This window comes from Conger conger, chromosome 13 (assembly GCF_963514075.1).
Source record: "Conger conger chromosome 13, fConCon1.1, whole genome shotgun sequence".
Lineage (NCBI taxonomy): Eukaryota > Metazoa > Chordata > Actinopteri > Anguilliformes > Congridae > Conger > Conger conger.
In genome coordinates, this window is record NC_083772.1 from 2,055,108 (window position 1) to 2,075,107 (window position 20,000).

The following is a 20,000-nucleotide window of genomic DNA, read 5'->3' on the forward strand; positions in this document are numbered from 1 at the left end:
GCTCATCAGTGACAGCTCTGCCTGTTCAATAAGGCCATCCTGTGCGTTGACACGTATGCTCATTATATGCTATTTATGTGTCCTCGCTTAGGTGCGTGGTGTGGTGTGACCAGTTGGACCACAGACAGAGGCAGCTGGAGAGCAGTGGAGAGCACCACCCAGCTGTCAGGAGGAGCCAGTCTCACACAGTCCTCTATTGGCCTCAAATAACCGTGAGAAACCTACAGCCTCATGGACCCTAATGCCAGGGCCTGAGGTGAACATGAAGCAAGTGTAAGGCAGCTTCACCAGCGAGACCAGGAAGTGCCTGCAAGGCCTGAAGAAGTGGTGATTGGCCCAAGTTTAATATCACAGCCGTGTGTGCTTCTGTGGAGGATGGGTGGGTTAAATAACACAGCTGTGCCTTCTGTGAAGAATGGGGAGGTGGTTTATTAGAAGAAGAAGGAGACTTTTAAGTGAGACCCCCACTTCACCCCAAAATTCACCCAATTCCACCTCATCAGAAGCCCAGAGTTCCTGCCTGGCCCTCAATGGCATCCACTGACTTCAGTAAAGGTTTTTACCTGACATTTCAGGGTTTAAAACACACATAAAGGCTCTTAGTTACAGGCCCGAGTTCGGAGGTTTGGGCTGACGGCACTGTGGGACACACCGAGGGCTGGTCAGTCTGGAGACGGCTACACCGCCACGCGATCATACCGACAACCTGCCCCTCCCGGTCCCGCCCAAACCTACCCAGCTCCACCCTAACCCGCCAGCTTACGAACGGAACCAGACCTGGGTCAAGAACTCATCCAAAATATTAAACTATACAAATGCTGGCAAGATCAGGAACCACTCCTGACACAACATCGTGTGGGAGAGGAATGTAATTTGAGGAAACAGGTTTCTTTTAAACAAGTCGGTAATCGAGTCTAAAGGGATTATTCAAGGTTTTGACCCAGGTCTGTGGGGCAGCCCCCGGACACGACCCCCCCCCCCCCCCCCAGAATCACCACGGTGACGGCTGAACCGACCTGGCCGTGAGGAGGGGTCCTGGGAGCTCCGGCGTTTGGGGGCGTCCCTGCTGAGGGCGTGGCCGGGGCGGTCTGTGGGAACACAAGCGCGAGAGGGACAAGATGAGCCAGGCCATGGACCGGGGGGAGTGTCTGACAGAGAGAACCACAGCAAACGCAAGAGCAGACCACGGGTTTGACTGCTCCCGCCTACTGTGAGACTGCAGTACGATGTACAACCGGGGGACGCCCTTTCAATCACCATTCACCAGGCCCCACACCCCATTTGGCCTCGGCAAGGAAACTTGGGGGCAAACAAAAAGTTCACCAAACCGCCGTCAGAATCTCTCATCTCCTTGCCTCATCGGCAGGCACCCCTTTCACCTTTCAGACACCGAGCTCCTCCTCCACCCAGTCGAGAAGAGCCAGCTGCCCGGCACCGGGCAGAAGAACCCCATTTCAGCCGCTTGCATTCGCCACCTCACTCTTTTGATCACCATCCACAGCAGGTAACCAGAGGTGAAAGTCGACAGATACATCGAGACCTTCTTCCCCACCACCGTCTGGAACAATGCCTACACGGTGGTCGCGCTCTCCATCCTTTTTGAATTAGACCTTTCTTGTAGATACTCGAGCTCCTCCATCTGGGGCAGTTGTTCCCCCCCCTCACCTGAAGGGGACAAGCCGTTTCCCTGGAGAGGACCGTGGGAACCATGGCAACAGACTGGGAGGTGCCGATCCTCATCCCAACCGCATCACACGCCGCCGCAAACCGCTGAGTGTCGAAGGTCACAGCAGATGAGGCCAAACGCCAGAGACACCACCCCTATGTCCTCACGCCAGAGACACCACCCCATGTCCTCACGCCAGAGACACCACCCCATGTCCTCACGCCAGAGACACCACCCCTAAGTCCTCACGCCAGAGACACCACCCCTATGTCCTCACGCCAGAGACACCACCCCTAAGTCCTCACGCCAGAGACACCACCCCATGTCCTCACGCCAGAGACACCACCCCTAAGTCCTCACGCCAGAGACACCACCCCTATGTCCTCACGCCAGAGACACCACCCCTAAGTCCTCACGCCAGAGACACCACCCCATGTCCTCACGCCAGAGACACCACCCCTAAGTCCTCACGCCAGAGACACCACCCCTATGTCCTCACGCCAGAGACACCACCCCTATGTCCTCACGCCAGAGACACCACCCCTATGTCCTCACGCCAGAGACACCACCGCTATGTCCTCACGCCAGAGACACCACCCCTATGTCCTCACGCCAGAGACACCACCCCTATGTCCTCACGCCAGACACGCTCCTGACCTCCGGCTGCACCTCGAGCTCCCGTCCATGAACACCAGGAACGGGAGGGGAGACCGGGAGCACCCTTGACACAAACTTTGAAGAAGCTCGACTTAACGCCGGAATACGAACACAGCACTCGCTCCGAGGGTACGGTGACCGAATGGCTCACAAAAGCAACCCTGGCACCCCTTACTCGCCCCCACAAGACACCTTGATGAACATGGCCAGCCAGCCAGGGACTCCTGCGTCTCCCCTCTCCCCCTGGTCAACCAGGAGAGAGACCACCATCTATCAATACGTAGAGGGGAGCCCAGCTAGATCTCGTTGGCACCCCTCTACCTCCTGCACCAGCTATGGCCCCTTCCCGAGCCCCTACCCTGAACCTTGCCGGTGATGGGCCAACATGGTGATCCCCACCATGGTGAGTCTTTTCGCTGAGGTACACGGGCAGCCCGACCATCAGGCACTTGCCTGCACCCTTTATTTTCGCACTAGTGGAGCTCTGACAACAGAGCAAGAGGACACAGCTGGAACTGAACTAAAGGCTTTTTTAATCATCAGGGAGATGCAAGTAAGTGAGTCAGCTGGCCAGTAGGGTTATGGTGAGTAGAGTCAGACGGGCAAACCAGGAGCCCCGTGAGTATGTGTGTGTGTGTGTGTGTGTGTGTGTGTGTGTGTGTGTGTGTGTGTGTGTGAAGGGGGTGGGGGGGTCTGGGAGGAGGCGGAGGGGGGGGGCACTCACCTCGCTGGCGGCCCTGGATGCTCCTCAGGGCCAGGATGTTCTGCTCGTCCGACAGGAACTGGCGCATCTTGTGGAAGGGCTCCTTCCCGCGGACGGTGAGCTTGGTCCAGGGCTTGGGCCGGGCCAGGATCTCGCTGACGGAGCCCTGCGACAGGCCCAGCACGTAGTGCCCGAACACCCGCTGGCCGATGTTGTGCTTGATGAGCTGCTCTTTGATCTGCCGGGCGATCTCCAGCGTCTCCATGTCCTCCCCTTCAGACGCGCTCCCCGCGCCCTCCGATTGGCTGGGGGAGGGGGAGGGGGCGGAGCTGTTGGCGTCGGGGGAGCGGGCAGGTTGGGGCGGGGGGAACAGCGCGGAGCCTTTGGCGGGGGGGTCCTGCAGGGCTTTGGAGTAGAACGTCTGCATCAGCTGTCGCTGGAGGAGGGAGGGCAGCGCCACTTTACTCCCCAGGGGGAAGGCCCCGCCCAGGGGGGGGCTGTAGCAGTCCGGCCTGGCGCCCGCGGGCGAGAACGGGGAGGTGCCGTTGGTGCTGGAGGCGGAGTCTGAGTTAGGCCCTGCCCCCTGCCCCGCCCGTAGGAGGAGCTTAGAGGAGGGGGAAGGGGGGAGGGGAGGGGGCGTGGCAGTGTGGGGGGGGGCAGGGTGCTGACTCTCCGTTGCGACCTCTTTCCCTTTCTGCTCGGCTGCCCCTACAAGAAAGGTCAAAACACAATGCATTATGGGGGAGTCAACAAAAAGAGGGGTCTGAAAATACAAAACTAAAAAATATATATATAAAAAATTAAGATTATTATAATTCTGAAATTTAGTCAGATTTTTTTTTTTTTTACTTTTTGACTTTTTTTTTTTGTCAAACCCCCCAAGACTAGACCCATGCATTTGTGTTTGTACCTTTCTTGCAACCAGTAGCCCTGTGGGGATAAAGAGGTACCCTGCTCTGTGTGGAACCACTGAGTGTTAGAGACAGGGGGATGGGGTCCCCCCAGTTTAGGGTAAGGCGGAGGTGAGATTTGGGGATTGTGGGGCATGTAGTTTTGGAGAGAAGGGGAGTGTGGGGTGGGTAGGTTTGAGGTGAAAGGGATTGTGGGGAATGCAGGTTATTGGTGAAGGGGACTGTGGGGCAGGTAGTTCGGGGGTGAATGGGATTGTGGGGCATGTAGTTTCCGGTGAAAGGGAAAATTCAGTTTGTTGGTGAAGGGGATAATGGGGCAGGTAGTTTTGGGCTGAATGCTTGCTGTTTCTCCTCCACTCCATGAGAGCTTGCAACAGGTTTGTTCAGCAGTTTGTTTAGTCTTGGCTGTGGAAGTCCTGCTGGATAGATCCTTTCCACATCACACATGCTGAGAAGAGCAGAATCGCAGTGTGTGTGTGTGTGTGTGTGTGTGTGTGTGTGTGTGTGTGCTCTCCAGGTCCACAGAGAGAGAGAGGAGCAGAAACGCAGTTTGTGTGTGTGCTCTGCACACGTGTGTGAGAGACAGGAGCAGAGACAAGTTCCATCGATTCCCAGTCACAATTTCATTTGAAGAAAAAGTTCATAGAAATTTCATAGAAAAAGTTTCCACAAAACAAAAATACAAAAATAAGAGAGAAAACAGTCAGTGTAAAAAGGTCCAAAGCGCACAGATGATCCGGGGTGTGCAGTGGGAGGAGGCCCGGCCCGGCAGGGCCTCCGGTCCCACTGCTGAACTGACTGACACATGAGCGGGTTCTCAGGGGATCAGACTGACCCAGTGGATTCTCAGGTGCTCGGTTTGGAGCAGGGGTAACGTTTTCACGGTTTCTCAAACGGGCAAAATGCACAGGTCTGCTCTCCCTGCCTGACTGCGTGCTCTCCCTGCCTGACTGTGTGCTCTCCCTGCCTGACTGTGTGCTCTCCCTGCCTGACTGTGTGCCTTCCCTGCCTGACTGTGTGCTCTCCCTGCCTGACTGTGCTCTCTCCCCGCCTGTGTGCTCTCTCCCCGCCTGTGTGCTCTCTCCCCGCCTGACTGTGTGCTCTCCCCGCCTGACTGTGTGCTCTCCCTGCCTGACTGTGTGCTCTCCCTGCCTGACTGTGTGCTCTCCCTGCCTGACTGCGTGCTCTCCCCGCCTGACTGTGTGCTCTCCCTGCCTGACTGCGTGCTCTCCCCGCCTGACTGTGTGCTCTCCCTGCCTGACTGCGTGCTCTCCCCGCCTGACTGTGTGCTCTCCCCGCCTGACTGTGTGCTCTCCCTGCCTGGCTGTGTGCTCTCCCTGCCTGACTGTGTGCTCTCCCTGCCTGACTGTGTGCTCTCCCTGCCTGACTGTGTGCTCTCCCTGCCTGACTGACTGCTCTCCCTGAGGCAGGAGTGCACACACAGCACACTGACCATCACTTTATACACAAAATGCACACCATTATGCCACTGGGAAATCTTCAAAGCCCAAAACACAAATAAATCCCCCCCCCCCCCTAGTCTCACTCCCCACTTATTTTCAACTGCTGCCACAAATTGCAAAAAAATAAGTCTGACATATTCTCAGATCAGGAAAAGGCCAAGCAGACATAATTCTGCACGCAACCACATCAGAGAATTCAGATACGCATTCAGCAGAAGCAACACAGAACCAGAAAAAACAAACACAAGACTGCTCTGAACATGTGCCCTAATGGCAACGTCAGAGAAATCGTCTTGAGTTGGAAGTGCAGTTTATTCAGCCAGTTTCAGGGGCTGAATATGTACTCTTCAGTCTCAGTGAATATTTAACACTGTCCGTTAAACAGCAGCTAAAGTGTCAAAATGACAACACACAGGAAAACCGAAAAGGACACTCACAAGGGCACTCACAAGGGCACTCACAAGGGCACTCACAAGGGCACTCACAAGGGCACTCACAAGGTCACTCACAAGGGCAGAAGCAGATTTGCATTTCTTCATTTAGACTTCAGGAATTATTATTGATGCGACAGAACTAATTTGAAGTGCATCAATTTTAGTTTTCATTATTTTTACACACCTCATTCTGCAGATCACTTTTGGCAGCAGAAATTCATGTACAAACCAGCGAGCAGCTCAATGTGCTGGAACCAACAGCACACTAAAACACACACACTCTCACACTCTCACACTCTCACACTCTCACACTCTCACACTCTCACACTCTCACACACTCACACTCTCACACTCTCACACACTCACACTCTCACACTCTCACACTCTCACACTCTCACACTCTCACACTCTCACACTCTCACACACTCACACTCTCACACACTCACACTCACACTCACACACTCACACACTCACACACTCACACACTCACACACTCACACACTCACACACTCACACACACACACACACACACACACACACTCACACTCACACTCACACTCACACTCACACTCACACTCACACACACACACACACACTCTCGCACACGCACACGCACACGCACTCTCACACTCTCACACTCTCACACTCTCACACTCTCACACTCTCACACTCTCACACTCTCACACTCTCACACTCACACACTCACACACTCTCACACTCTCACACTCTCACACTCTCACACTCTCACACTCTCACACTCTCACACTCACACACTCACACACTCTCACACTCTCACACTCTCACACTCTCACACTCTCACACTCTCACACTCACACACTCACACACTCTCACACTCTCACACTCTCACACTCTCACACTCTCACACTCACACACTCACACACTCTCACACTCTCACACTCTCACACTCTCACACTCACACACTCTCACACTCTCACACTCACACACTCACACACTCTCACACTCTCACACTCACACACTCACACGCACACGCTTGACACTCAGTGACACGTGCTAGGAATAAAAACAGCCGAATGATTTAATTTAATTAGGTTAACACACTAGCTGATCACTTCTCCACAGCTTTCCAGCATTAACATTCTCAAGGAAGGAGGGTTCACGTTCAACCATTCCCAGACTCCCCAAAAGCCACGGAGTCACGCCACAGATACAGCAGATAACCCAACTGCACCTCAGGTCCTGCAAAGAGTGTGTGTGAGTGTGAGTGTATGTGTGTGTATGTGAGTGTGTGAGTGTGTGCGCGTATTCCGATACTTCAGAGGACCAGACATTCAGAAACCGCCTTCCAGTGAGGACCAAAAAGCAAAACCAAAAAGACCTCACTTGGCAGTACGCATACATCTATGTTTCAAGTTTCATAAATGTCCTCACTTAACTAGCAATTTTTGAAAAGTGTTTGTTTTCCTGTGATCATGGGCCCCCTCGGATGTGCACACTCCTGTACAGCAGTACAGTCAAGCCTAGTCAACCCTTCAATTCCCCCATTCCCGCTTGCACTGCCTATTGATTTAAGATGTTGGCCATCTACAAATTATATTTCATGTAATTGAAAAAAAAAAAAAAATGTCAGCATTAGAAATATGATCAATTATACCTTATGTAGCTAGAAGATTTTTAAAAAAGCTGCCTCACTTGGGAATTTTAGCCTTAAAGATCTGACCGAGCAACCATGGTCCAATTGGAAAAATCAGCCAGTTTTTTGCCAGCCAATGAGAAAAGACAACGTGTGTGCCATTATACGGCAAACAGTAGTATTAGTTGGTTTCTCTGATCACCAGAAAGGCTGGTCCTCGGTAATGGGTGGTATGGCATGGTCCTCAGAAGTATATGAAAACGTGTGTCTGTGTGTGAGTGTGAGTGCGATAGTGTGAGTGTGAGTGTGTGTGTGTGTGTGTGTGTGTGTGTGAGTGTGTGTGTGTGTGTGTGTGTGTGTGTGTGTGTGTGTGAGTGTGTGTGTGTGACTCAGACTCACCGCTCAGGTGGCTGTGGTTGGTGCGCAGAGAGGCGTTCTCTGACTGCAGGCTGCGGTTCTTCTCCAGGAGCAAAACCTCCAACGGCTTAGAGGAGTCCTGGAGAGAGAGAGAGAGAGAGAGAGAGAGAGAGAGAGAGAGAGAGAGAGAGAGAGGAGAGAGAGAGAGAGAGAGAGAGAGAGAGAGAGAGAGAGAGAGAGAGAGAGAGAGAGAGAGAGAGAGAGAGAGAGAGAGAGAGAGAGAGAGAGAGAGAGAGAGAGAGAGAGAGAGAGAGAGAGAGACAGCTCTGGGACACGGTTGTGCTTGTGTGGCTGTGTGATATACACTGCCCAGCACACCACAGGTCATGAAGAGGCCCAGTGCAGTTGCCTAGGCAACAGCCCCAGGTATGATTTTCCTGCAGGTGGCCTTACCTGTGCGGTGGAGCCGTCCGATGGCACCGACTCCATGGACTTGAGAATACTGCAGGACACAAGAGACACAGCTGTTACCCCACTCCTCAGGCCAGCACCTCGTAACTGACTCTGCCTCTGATTCCCCCCCCCTCTCTCCCTCAAATGCACCAAACAAGATCAACAGAGCACAGAAAAGTTATTGAATCCAAACCATTCCGTATCTGACCCAGGTGGACATGGAGGGACAGGGAGGAACATGGAGGAACATGGAGGAACATGGAGGAACACGGAGGAACACGGAGGAACAGGGAGGAACATAAAGGAACACAGAGGAACACGGAGGAACATGGAGGAACAGGGGCGGCAGGGCTTACGTGAGCTCCTTCTTCACCTCCTCATAGTCGGCCTGCTCCTGCAGCTTCTCCTCCAGGAGCTGTGGGAGGAGAGAGGAGGCACAGTCACTCCTACAGGCACTGTAAACACGGGGCTTAACGACACGGCCGCTTCCACACAGGGAACAGAGCGGCACAAGCAGACCAGGCCAACACCGCTCTACAGCGCTGTTACACACTCACACTGCGCTGTTACACACTCACACTGAGCTCTACAGCGCTGTTACACACTCACACTGCGCTCTACAGCGCTGTTACACACTCACACTAGCGCTCTACAGCACTGTTACACACTCACACTGCGCTGTTACACACTCACACTGCGCTGTTACACTCACACTGCGCTCTAAAGCGCTGTTACACACTCACTGCTCTCGACAGCGCTGTTACACACTCACACTGCGCTCTACAGCGCTGTTACACACTCACACTGAGCTCTACAGCACTGTTACACACTCACACTGAGCTCTACAGCGCTGTTACACACTCACACTGCTCTCGACAGCGCTGTTACACACTCACACTGCTCTCGACAGCGCTGTTACACACTCACACTGCTCTCGACAGCGCTGTTACACACTCACACCGCGCTCTACAGCGCTGTTACACACTCACACTGCTCTCTACAGCGCTGTTACACACTCACACTGCGCTGTTACACACTCACACCTGCGCTCTACAGCGCTGTTACACACTCACACTGCGCTCTACAGCGCTGTTACACACTCACACTGAGCTCTACAGCACTGTTACACACTCACACTGAGCTCTACAGCGCTGTTACACACTCACACTGCTCTCGACAGCGCTGTTACACACTCACACTGCTCTCGACAGCGCTGTTACACACTCACACTGCTCTCGACAGCGCTGTTACACACTCACACCGCGCTCTACAGCGCTGTTACACACTCACACTGCTCTCTACAGCGCTGTTACACACTCACACTGCGCTGTTACACACTCACACTGCGCTCTACAGCGCTGTTACACACTCACACTGCGCTCTACAGCGCTGTTACACACTCACACTGCGCTCTACAGCGCTGTTACACACTCACACTGCGCTCTACAGCGCTGTTACACACTCACACTGCGCTGTTACACACTCACACTGCGCTCTACAGCGCTGTTACACACTCACACTGTGCTCTACAGCGCTGTTACACACTCACACTGCGCTGTTACACACTCACACTGCTCTCTACAGCGCTGTTACACACTCACACTGCGCTCTACAGCGCTGTTACACACTCACACTGCACTCTACAGCGCTGTTACACACTCACACTGCGCTCTACAGCGCTGTTACACACTCACACTGCGCTCTACAGCGCTGTTACACACTCACACTGCGCTCTACAGCGCTGTTACACACTCACACTGCACTCAACAGCACCGTTACACACTCACACTGCGCTGTTACACACTCACACTGCGCTCTACAGCACTGTTACACACTCACACTGCGCTCTACAGCGCTGTTACACACTCACACTGCGCTGTTACACACTCACACTGCGCTCTACAGCACCGTTACACACTCACACTGCGCTCTACAGCGCTGTTACACTCACACTGCGCTCTACAGCGCTGTTACACACTCACACTGCGCTCTACAGCACCGTTACACACTCACACTGCGCTGTTACACACTCACACTGTGCTGTTACACACTCACACTGCGCTCTACAGCGCTGTTACACACTCACACTGCGCTCTACAGCGCTGTTACACACTCACACTGCACTCTACAGTGCCATTACACACTCACACTGCGCTCAACAGCACCGTTACACACTCACACTGCGCTGTTACACACTCACACTGCGCTCTACAGCGCTGTTATACACTCACACTGAGCTCTACAGCGCTGTTACACACTCACACTGCGCAGCGCTGAGTGATGGGACTTTATACCAATATAAACATGCACAAACACGTAACATCTATGAGTAACAGCAGTGCTATTGCTCTGGTACCAATGTCAGACTCGTGAGACTACATTTCCCAGTAACCTCAGGGATAAAAGGTCAAGCACATTTATGAACCCCAACATTTTATCACACTGTGTGTATAAGTGTGCGTGTGTGTGTGTGTGTGTGTGTGTGTGTGTGTGTGTGTGAAAGTGTGTGTGTGTGTGTGTGTGTGTGTGTAAGTGAGGGTGCCTGTGTGTGTGTGTGTGTGTGTGTGTGTAAGTGTGTGTCTGTGTGTGTGTGTGTGTGTGTGTGTGTGTGTGTGAAAGTGTGTGTGTGTGTGTGTGTGTGTGTGTGTAAGTGAGGGTGCCTGTGTGTGTGTGTGTGTGTGTGTGTAAGTGAGGGTGCGTGTGTAAGTGTGTGTCTGTGTGTGTGTGTGTGTGTGTGAAAGTGTGTGTGTGTGTGTGTGGACACTCATGTCCTGAATTTAATCTTGTGCCTCCTAAGGTGGGTATGAAGGAGCAAAGGCTTGTAAGTGAGAGGTCAGCAATGAGGAACAGTCACTTGTCATAAACCCCTCCCCCTGAAAGGTCCCCTCCAATCAGCAGTGAGGCGGAGCGGGGGGGGCACCTTGAGGGAGGAGTCGCGGGTGCAGAGCTGCTGCTCCAGCTGGGCGATGTGATTGGCTGAGCTCTCGCGCAGCTTGCTCAGGCTGGCCTGCAGCCTCTGCACGTCCTCCACCAGCTGCACGATCTCCCGCTCCTTAGAGCCCAGCTCCGCCTGCAGGCTGGAGCGCGATACCGCCTCCCCCGGCTGCTCCTGCAGGAGAGACCACTGACCAATCAGCATCGCACACAGTCAGCCCAGACCAATCAGCTTCTCACAGTCAGCCCTGACCAATCAGCATCGCGCACAGCCAGCCCTGACCAATCAGCATCGCACACAGTCAGCCCTGACCAATGAGCATCGCGCTCAGTCAGCCCTGACCAATCAGCATTGCACACAGTCAGCCCTGACCAATCAGCATCACACACAGTCAGGCCTGACCAATCAGCATCACACACAGTCAGGCCTGACCAATCAGCTTCTCACAGTCAGCCCTGACCAATCAGCATCGCACAGTCAGCCCTGACCAATCAGCATCGCATAGTCAGCCGTGACCAATCAGCTTCTCACACATTACAAACAACCAACCAGCATCCACCCACAAGCACTCACAGCCAATTAACATCCACTCTCTATCATAAACAACCAATCATACCATGTCGGGGTCCTTCTGGATCGGAGTGGCCAGCAACTGGGATTTGCTTGCTGAGGTCAGCTGATCCCTTAGAGACTCCGCCTCCCTCTCGGCTGAATCTGCCCTCTGTAGGGGTAACAAGAGAGACACTGCATATACTATACCAAATATACCCAAACTACATATACTACACCCAAATTCAATATACAATTCAGGGTAATCTTGCTCAAGGGTACAGTAAGCTAGGAATCAAATCTCACCTCATTAACACTAGATTGAACATTACCCCCAGCCCTGAACACTGACAGCTCCTAAAAGAGACTGTTCTCTGAGGGCATTTCGACCTCTGGAGCGAAAATAAAACACAAGACACAGGAGCAGTGTGGACACATCAGCGCAGGGAGCCTCACCTGATTGGCTCTCTCCAGGTCGGTCATCACCATCTCAATCTCGTCAGCTCTGATTGGACAGAGATACGGGATTACATGAGACAGTTACAGCGTTACAATCAGGCCTTCTAGCAGACGCACTTATCCAGAGAAGCAGCATCTGAAGGACCGGACGTCTTACTGTCCTATAGCGCAGTCTGAGCAGCTGTGCGGAGGGGTACAGCAGCACTGGGACCTGGGACTCAAACCTGCAACCTCTGAGCTAAAGGTCCTATCTTTTCCCCCCCCAGAATTCCAGAGTGCGTTCGGTCACATGCACTCTAAGAGCACATCACACTCCAAGCGTGCGCTATTTTAGAACTAAATGACTGCACACGCCACGCTGAGAACAGCCAAATGGACCGTAATTAATATAACGACCTTACCTCTAATTGTAGGTAATTTGGCATGGACTGTTTAATCACTTTAATTCTGTTTCGGCGGTAATTGTAAGCATGTGGCAGACGCTGTAATGGAGGTGAACAGGGCTTCTGCCAGTTAGGTCCTGATATCAGTCAGTAAAGTTGGCATATTTTCAAAACCACATCCAGCGCACAACCCTGGGACTGGGACACCAAATGAAGAAGCCAAAAATATAGGGTCAAAGGTCACCAAAGAGCTTTGTGTAGCATAGGAGACAGACAGAAATTGGTGTTTTTAACGGTGAACGCACGCCAGCGTCCCGCTAACACAGTGCGGGTTCAGGGCCTCTGACTGTGTCTAATGGCTGATATCTAAAACAGGCAAAACAAACGGGGCATTAGAGGAGAGTGATGCAGCCCAGCAGGGTAAAAACACCAGATCTGATGGCTGAATTAAAGCCGTTTGAAATTATCTCTGCATGTGACTGGACTGTGCGAGTTAGAGCACTGATGCAGCTCAAGCCCTTGTGAGTGCCCTTGTGAGTGCCCTTGTGAGTGACCTTGTGAGTGACCTTGTGTGTGCCCTTGCGAGTGCCCTTGCGAGTGCCCTTGCGAGTGACCTTGCGAGTGACCTTGCGAGTGACCTTGCGAGTGCCCTTGTGAGTGCCCTTGTGAGTGCCCTAGTGAGTGCCCTTGTGAGTGCCCTTGTGAGTGCCCTTGTGAGTGCCCTTGTGAGTGACCTTGTGTGTGACCTTGTGTGTGACCTTGTGAGTGCCCTTGTGAGTGCCCTTGTGAGTGCCCTTGTGAGTGCCCTTGTTATGCTCAGTTATTACTGTAAATGGATTTTTGAGGATGAAGACACAAGCAGAGCCCTTACTTTGCCGTCGACTCCTCGTCATACTTGGTCTTCAGATCGAAAAGCTCCGCCTGAGTAGCTTCAAGAGCTGAGAGAAGAAAGCAAAAACACAGCAGGGTTCAGGAGAAAGAGCGGGAGAGGGGGAGCGAGAGAGGGGGAGAGGGAGAGAGAGAGGGGGGGAGAGAGGGGGAGAGGGAGAGAGAGAGGGGGGGGAGAGAGATAGAGCGAGATGGAGAGGGGGGGAGGGGGAGAGAGAGAGGGGGAAAGAGGGAGAGAGGGGGAGAGAGGGGGGAGGGGGGGAGAGAGGGAGAGAGGGAGAGAGGGAGAGTGAGGGAGAGAGAGGGAGAGGTACCAGCTGAAGCTAAAGTGTTACCTGTCTGTAGAGACTGGGCCTTGTGGTCAGCTTCATCCAGTTTGGAAGACAGGGAATCTTTGCTCTCCTGCAGCTTCCTGTACACACACATACACACATATACATACATACAATCACATACACACACACACACACACACACACACACACACACACAATCACACAATCACACAATCGCAGAGGATCAGAAACCAGGGTAAACATGGACCAACACACACAGGAAAGGCTGTCTGTTTTGCCGTCAAGATGATATTTTTATCTTCTATTTTGGTTTCAGTATTATTTTTGCTTTACAGAGAGATTTCAGTTCCTTAGTCAGCCACAGGATGACACCCAAGAACTGGATCTGAGAGACTCTCTTTAGGGTTAAAGAGTTTTTTTTTTTTTTTTAGTAAAGTTGGGGTATTTTCATTTTAGCGAGGTGTAGCTGGGAGACAAGGGTTTCTCCTCCTGTAGCTAAATAAAGACACCGCAGAGCCCCCGTTAAATAAAACATCTGCACCATCAAACATTCAACACTGCGCACGAATGTCCCAGCATGCAGTCTGTCTGGGACTAGGGACCAACCACGGCTCTGCATCATTACATACAAACACAACCCACACAATCCAGCCGCCCCATTACCACGGCAACACTGCCCGTCTGATCAAAGGGTGAGCTCACGCCGCACCGTGCAGCACCTGCGATATGACAGCTCACGCAGAGTGAAGCAACTGCCACCTCTCTTTACACACAGTGGATTTCTGTACAAGTTGTTTAGTATTTATAACGATTTAAAATTGGGTGTGTGGTTCTGCAGGGGACCAAACCAGGCATTAAGACATCGCGCGCACACACACACACACACACACACACACAGAGCGTATCAGGGTCGTGAAATTGGGACTACAGTGAGCACACAAGCACTGTTGCACTGTTGAGGGATCCAGGGGTCATTCCAGGTCAGGTGTGGGCTGTGCCATATGAATACCATGACTCCTTACTCCACACTGCCATTGCTCACACAATCCCCCCCTCCACTAGGTAACAGAGCTGCAGTTACACAGCCAGGCCAGAGGGGGTGCTGTGACCCTCACTGTGTTCGTTACTGCAGTAACACAGCCAGGCCAGAGAGGGCGCTGTGAGGGTGCCCCTTACTGCAGTAACACAGCCAGGCCAGAGAGGGCGCTGTGAGGGTGCCCCTTACTGCAGTAACACAGCCAGGCCAGAGGCGCTGCTGTGAAACTCACTGTGTTCGTTACTGCAGTAACACAGCCAGGCCACAGGGGGCGCTGTGACACTCACCGCTCCTTCTCTGCATAGTCACTGTGCAGCTGCTGCTGCTTCTCCTGCACCAGGTTCTGCGCTTGGCTCTTCAGGGATTGCTCATACTCCCGAATCTTCTCCTTCAGAGCCTTTATCGTGACCTCTGACCCCGAAAGAGAGGGGGAGGGGGAGAGAGAGGGAGAGAGAGAGAGAGAGAGATCAGGTTTCTGTGGATCAACATACAGTCTGAAAGACTACATTAGATACAATAGGATGAAAACTATTGTTGCTGCAATCAATGGCAAAATGGCAGACTAGAGTGAGTCACTGCACTGATTCTCTAGGAGGGGGTGGAGTCTCTGTGAGTGACAGGCGGGGGGGGGGGGAGCCTCACCCTGGTTTTTGACCTCGGCAAACTCCTTGTTGTACTCCTCCAGTGTCTCACGGAGCTTCTGGTTCTCTGTCTCGATGTCGTGCATCCTCTGAAGCTTCAACTGGAGCTGTTGCACTACGTCCAGCACCGGGGCGGGGTCTGTAACACACACACACTGCGCTGAGAATACACACACACGCACGCACACACACACACACACACACGCACACGCACACGCACACGCACACGCACACCCTGTACCTGCACCTGCAGTTACTGTGCTAGGTCCATTTTCCAAACTCAGATCAGTTAGCCCATAGCTCAGGCTAGCCCAGCTCATCTAGCCCATAGCTCAGGCTAGCCCAGCTCCTCTAGCCGTTAGCTCAGGCTAGTCCAGCTCAGCTAACCGTTAGCTCAGGCTAGTCAGGCTCAGCTAACCGTTAGCTCAGGCTAACCCAACTCAGCTAGCTGCTAGCTCAGGTTAGCCCAGCTCAGCTAGCCATTAGCTCAAGCTAGCACCACCCATTAGCTAAAACTACTCCCCAGATTTTCAGAGATTCCTGGAAGCAGAAGGGCATCGGGTCAGAGCTGGGCTGGGTATCCGGACACTCACCTGGGACATCGATTAGCCTCTTGTACACATTGAGGAAGGCCGCCTCTGCTTCTTTACTTCTTTTACTCAAGGCATCAATCTGAGACGGGGAGGAACGGGGAGGACACGCCGGGGTCAGGGGTCAGCTTCACTTCCCTACATTACCCTACATTACAGTACACTACATCATTACATTACCCTACGTTACAGCACACTACATCATTACATTACGTTACGTTACACTAGGCTGGCAAGTCTGAGGATTATCTGCCGGTGTCACGAACACAGCCTCTGCAGAAGGCCAACTGCCATGCCCCCCTCTCCCTGCAGCCACCAGGCCAGCTGTCTGACAGCATAAATACATCATTTATACAGAATAGGAGCTTGTGGGGACAGTGTGTGTGTGTCAGGAACACCGATAAGAGAACGCAACAGGAGTCTTCTGATGGGAAAATAATGGAAAACCTTATCAGATCCCCGGACCTGCGGAGCAGGCAGAAAACCAGCATCCGGCCGATTCCGCTCAGCGTTCCAGCCCTACGGAGAGAGTCTGGAGGTCCGCAGAGAACCAGGTGTACACACACAGGAAACCAGGTGTACACACACAGGAAACCAGGTGTACACGCACAGGAAACCAGGTGTACACGCACAGGAAACCAGGTGTACACGCACAGGAAACCAGGTGTACACGCACAGGAAACCAGGTGTACACCTGCAGAACAAGACCCATACTGATCACCGCTGCTTCGTCAGGTCAACGACACAGTGATGAGATGCGGAAGATTAGATGGCCTTTTTTCTGGACTTCAGACGACACACACACTGTATGTGGTAATAGAGATGGCAGATTTGCATGTCTTGTGTATTGGAGTGGTCAGATTATTATTGAAGTTATTCAAATATTTAATTGTAAAATAATTTGTATCGAGTGTCGCCAGTAACCAAATTAAATTGTAGTCGATTTTGTGGGATTTATGTTTTAAATCCCTCACACACACACAGTATTTTACAGGTTCCAATACACTAGACACACTCAGTAAAGCGTACAGGTCTGCAGGTAATGCTGCAGTACTGAGTTGGACTGACAGGGGGCGCTGTGTCTCCCTCTGCAAGAATCGGGCGCATTTAGACGCAGTCGCTAATTGCCGAACGACATGCGGCAGACAGTGCAGGAATGTGGTAATGAGACCATAAATAAACAAGGGAAAAAAACTCCTGCCTCTGCAAACACACCCAGTCTAACCGCCCTGTGGAATGAAAGGCCCGTCAACTGAAACAGGGAAATGGTAAATGGACTTCATTTATATAGCACTTTTATCCAAAGTGCTTTACAACTGATGCCACCCATTGTCACACACTCACACACTCACACGAACGGCGATTAGCTGCCATGCAAGGCACCAACCAGCTCGTCAGGAGAATTTAGGGGTTAGGTGTCTTTGCCCAGGGACAATTCGACACCTAGGGCAGAATCGAACCGGCAACCCACTCTGACAGCCAGACGACTGCTCTTACTCCTGAGCAGATGTAGAAATAATGTTGAAAATAACCACAACTCGCCCGGCGGTCACACAGGGGCTGCTCATTCTGCAGCAGAGACCAGACAGAGCTCTGCACTGGCAGGGCTTCAACAGCAGGGTGACGCTCCCTCAGCTCAAGGTTAAACCAAAGGGTAAGGGCCCATTTACACACACACACAGACGAGCTCAGAATAAACATGCATGAACTCTGCCTTCAGTTCAGCAGTGTGACGCAGGGCCACAGAAAGGGAGGGGGGGCAGAGTGGGGTTTTCAGCCCCAAGCCTTCATCAGCTCCCGCTCGACCTGCATGGCTGGTCTGTCCCATTCCATAGAGAGAGCCCCCCTGCCCTCGCTGCAGTGCATCATGGGCCAGCACACTCCCCCGCAGGGGGGGGGGCGGGGCAGAGGTCACCAAGCCCATCAGCCAATTAAATCAGAGCCCTAAAGCTCTGTCCTCTTAACACAAATCTCACACACAGGAAACCTGCCTGCCTGCTGCCTTTAGTCTCTGTGATGCAAGTTTGTGGGGCCTATTCCAGAAGAGTGAGGGAGAGGGAGAGGGAGAGAGAGAGAGAGAGGGAGAGGGAGGGAGAGAGGGAGAGAGAGAGAGAGAGAGAGAGAGAGAGACTGCACAGGGGAGAGAAACAGACCGAGAGAAAAAGCGAGAGTGAGCGATAGACAGAGAAAGAGAGATGGAGAGAGAGATGGAGAGAGTGAGAGAAAGGGACTGCACAGGAGGGCAAAATGGAGAGAAAGATGGCGAAACTCACCTCTGCTTGGAAGCCCTTGAGGAGAGGAGCCACCTGCTTGCGCAGATCCTGCAGAAGAGGAGAGAGGGGGGGGTCAGCACCGGAGACAACGGTCAGGGCGGAGCCACTGGGACCCACAGGGACCACCTGCAGTCCCCTCACACCCAGTGGACTTCATTACCCAGAACCCCCCACCGTACCCCACGGCCTGATTTCTGTCCCATTTCCCTGGAGGGTAACTCAATGCACTCCAGATGTACTTTGTGAAAGCGAGTTGCAGTAAATCGTCTGTTCAGGCAGATGTGAACCTGACGCAGATGAGCTGAAACAGAGACAGTGCCCCAGGCTTCCCTCCTGAAGCAGGCCAGAGAAGACATCTCCGTTTACAGCCGTGATGATGCTTAGCAGGCCTCTCCCAGAAGTCAGGTTTAACTGTGCTGTGTTGTCAGGTTTAACTGCGCTGTGTTGTCAGGTTTAACGGCGCTGTGTTGTCAGGTTTAACGGCGCTGTGTTGTCAGGTTTAACTGTGCTGTGTTGTCAGGTTTAACGGCGCTGTGTTGTCAGGTTTAACTGCGCTGTGTTGTCAGGTTTAAGGGCACGGTGTTGTCAGGTTTAACTGTGCTGTCAGGTTTAACGGCGCTGTGTTGTCAGGTTTAACGGCTGCAGCTGAAAGCCAAAGCACTGAGCGCTTCACTGCCCAACAGTCTGTTCTGCTCAGAGATGATATCATCCCTCTCACACACAGACACTCACAAACACAAAGTCTCTGATGCTCTCACTCACTCACTCAATCAGTCTCTCTCGCTCACTCATTCTAGCCTCAGGCCCAGGATACCTCTGTCTGTCTCTGGTGTCTTCTGTACAGCACTCAGTTTCCCTGTATAGTTTTATTCAGTAAACTTCAAATCTAAAAGTTTTACGTGATTTGACACCCGTATAGTAGCTTTACCGCATTGTGGGAAGTTGTTAGTAATGAGCTCAGTGGCAGAGCTGGTCTTTAACCTGCGGGTTAATGCGTTCTCTCAGGACCAGAGAAACCTTCACTGGAGACGCGTGTAATCTCACACAGATCTCAGCCGGGAGGAATGTGCTCCTCAGAGTGAATACAGGCGCAGCCATTCACAGAATCTGCTGCTTTATCAGAGAGCAGAGTGTGTTTGTGTGTGTGCGTGTGTGTGTATGTGTGATTGGTGTGTGTGTGCGCAGGGAGTGAGGTGGTAACATTTCTGAAACGGAACTCTCTGGAATGGCAGGTTGTGTGCTGACACACAGGAGGAAAGCACAGAGCTGAACACCCAGCCTGGACTGGAGACAAAATGGCCGCTGCTGCTTCTTCTTCTAAAGGTCATTGTGCATCATTGTGACAAAAAAGCACTATGTAAATAAAACTGGATTAAATTTGAATAAGTAGCTCTGGATACGGCAGCTCTCACACACGCACACACGCACACACGCACACACGCACACACACTATCTCTCTCTCTTTCTGTTTCACGCACACGCTTCTGCTCGAGTGCACGCTAAATGCCAAACTGTACAACATTAAGGGATAAGGAAATGCATGTGGAAAATCTCTGGGCTGGAAATATAACAGCAGACAGGGTGAGTGACCTAATCCAAAATGGCGGCTTGATGACCAATCAAACCAAATGCCAGGTCACCGTTAATCTGTCCAAACCCAATAAAAACTGAATCCATTTTCCCGTCGGCTGGAGA

The 20,000-nt window shown here is 52.4% G+C and overlaps 1 protein-coding gene across 2 annotated transcripts in view; it reads right to left on the bottom strand.

The window, feature by feature from the left end:
• cux1b (cut-like homeobox 1b) overlaps positions 1–20,000 on the bottom strand; it is a 72,812-nt gene that overhangs the window by 26,526 nt on the left and 26,286 nt on the right. For both annotated transcript variants that reach the window (XR_009704587.1, XM_061216259.1), the window contains exons 3-14: positions 18,306–18,353; positions 16,036–16,114; positions 15,444–15,581; positions 15,089–15,212; positions 13,806–13,882; positions 13,454–13,520; positions 12,197–12,245; positions 11,808–11,912; positions 11,177–11,365; positions 8,613–8,671; positions 8,257–8,305; positions 7,846–7,942 (exon numbers count right to left, since the gene is read on the bottom strand). Coding sequence is in view for 1 of the 2 variants with exons in the window: in XM_061216259.1 (XP_061072243.1) it covers positions 7,846–7,942; positions 8,257–8,305; positions 8,613–8,671; positions 11,177–11,365; positions 11,808–11,912; positions 12,197–12,245; positions 13,454–13,520; positions 13,806–13,882; positions 15,089–15,212; positions 15,444–15,581; positions 16,036–16,114; positions 18,306–18,353 (1,081 nt within the window). In the remaining variant the exon portion in view is untranslated. The remainder of the gene's footprint in view (positions 1–7,845; positions 7,943–8,256; positions 8,306–8,612; positions 8,672–11,176; positions 11,366–11,807; positions 11,913–12,196; positions 12,246–13,453; positions 13,521–13,805; positions 13,883–15,088; positions 15,213–15,443; positions 15,582–16,035; positions 16,115–18,305; positions 18,354–20,000) is intronic.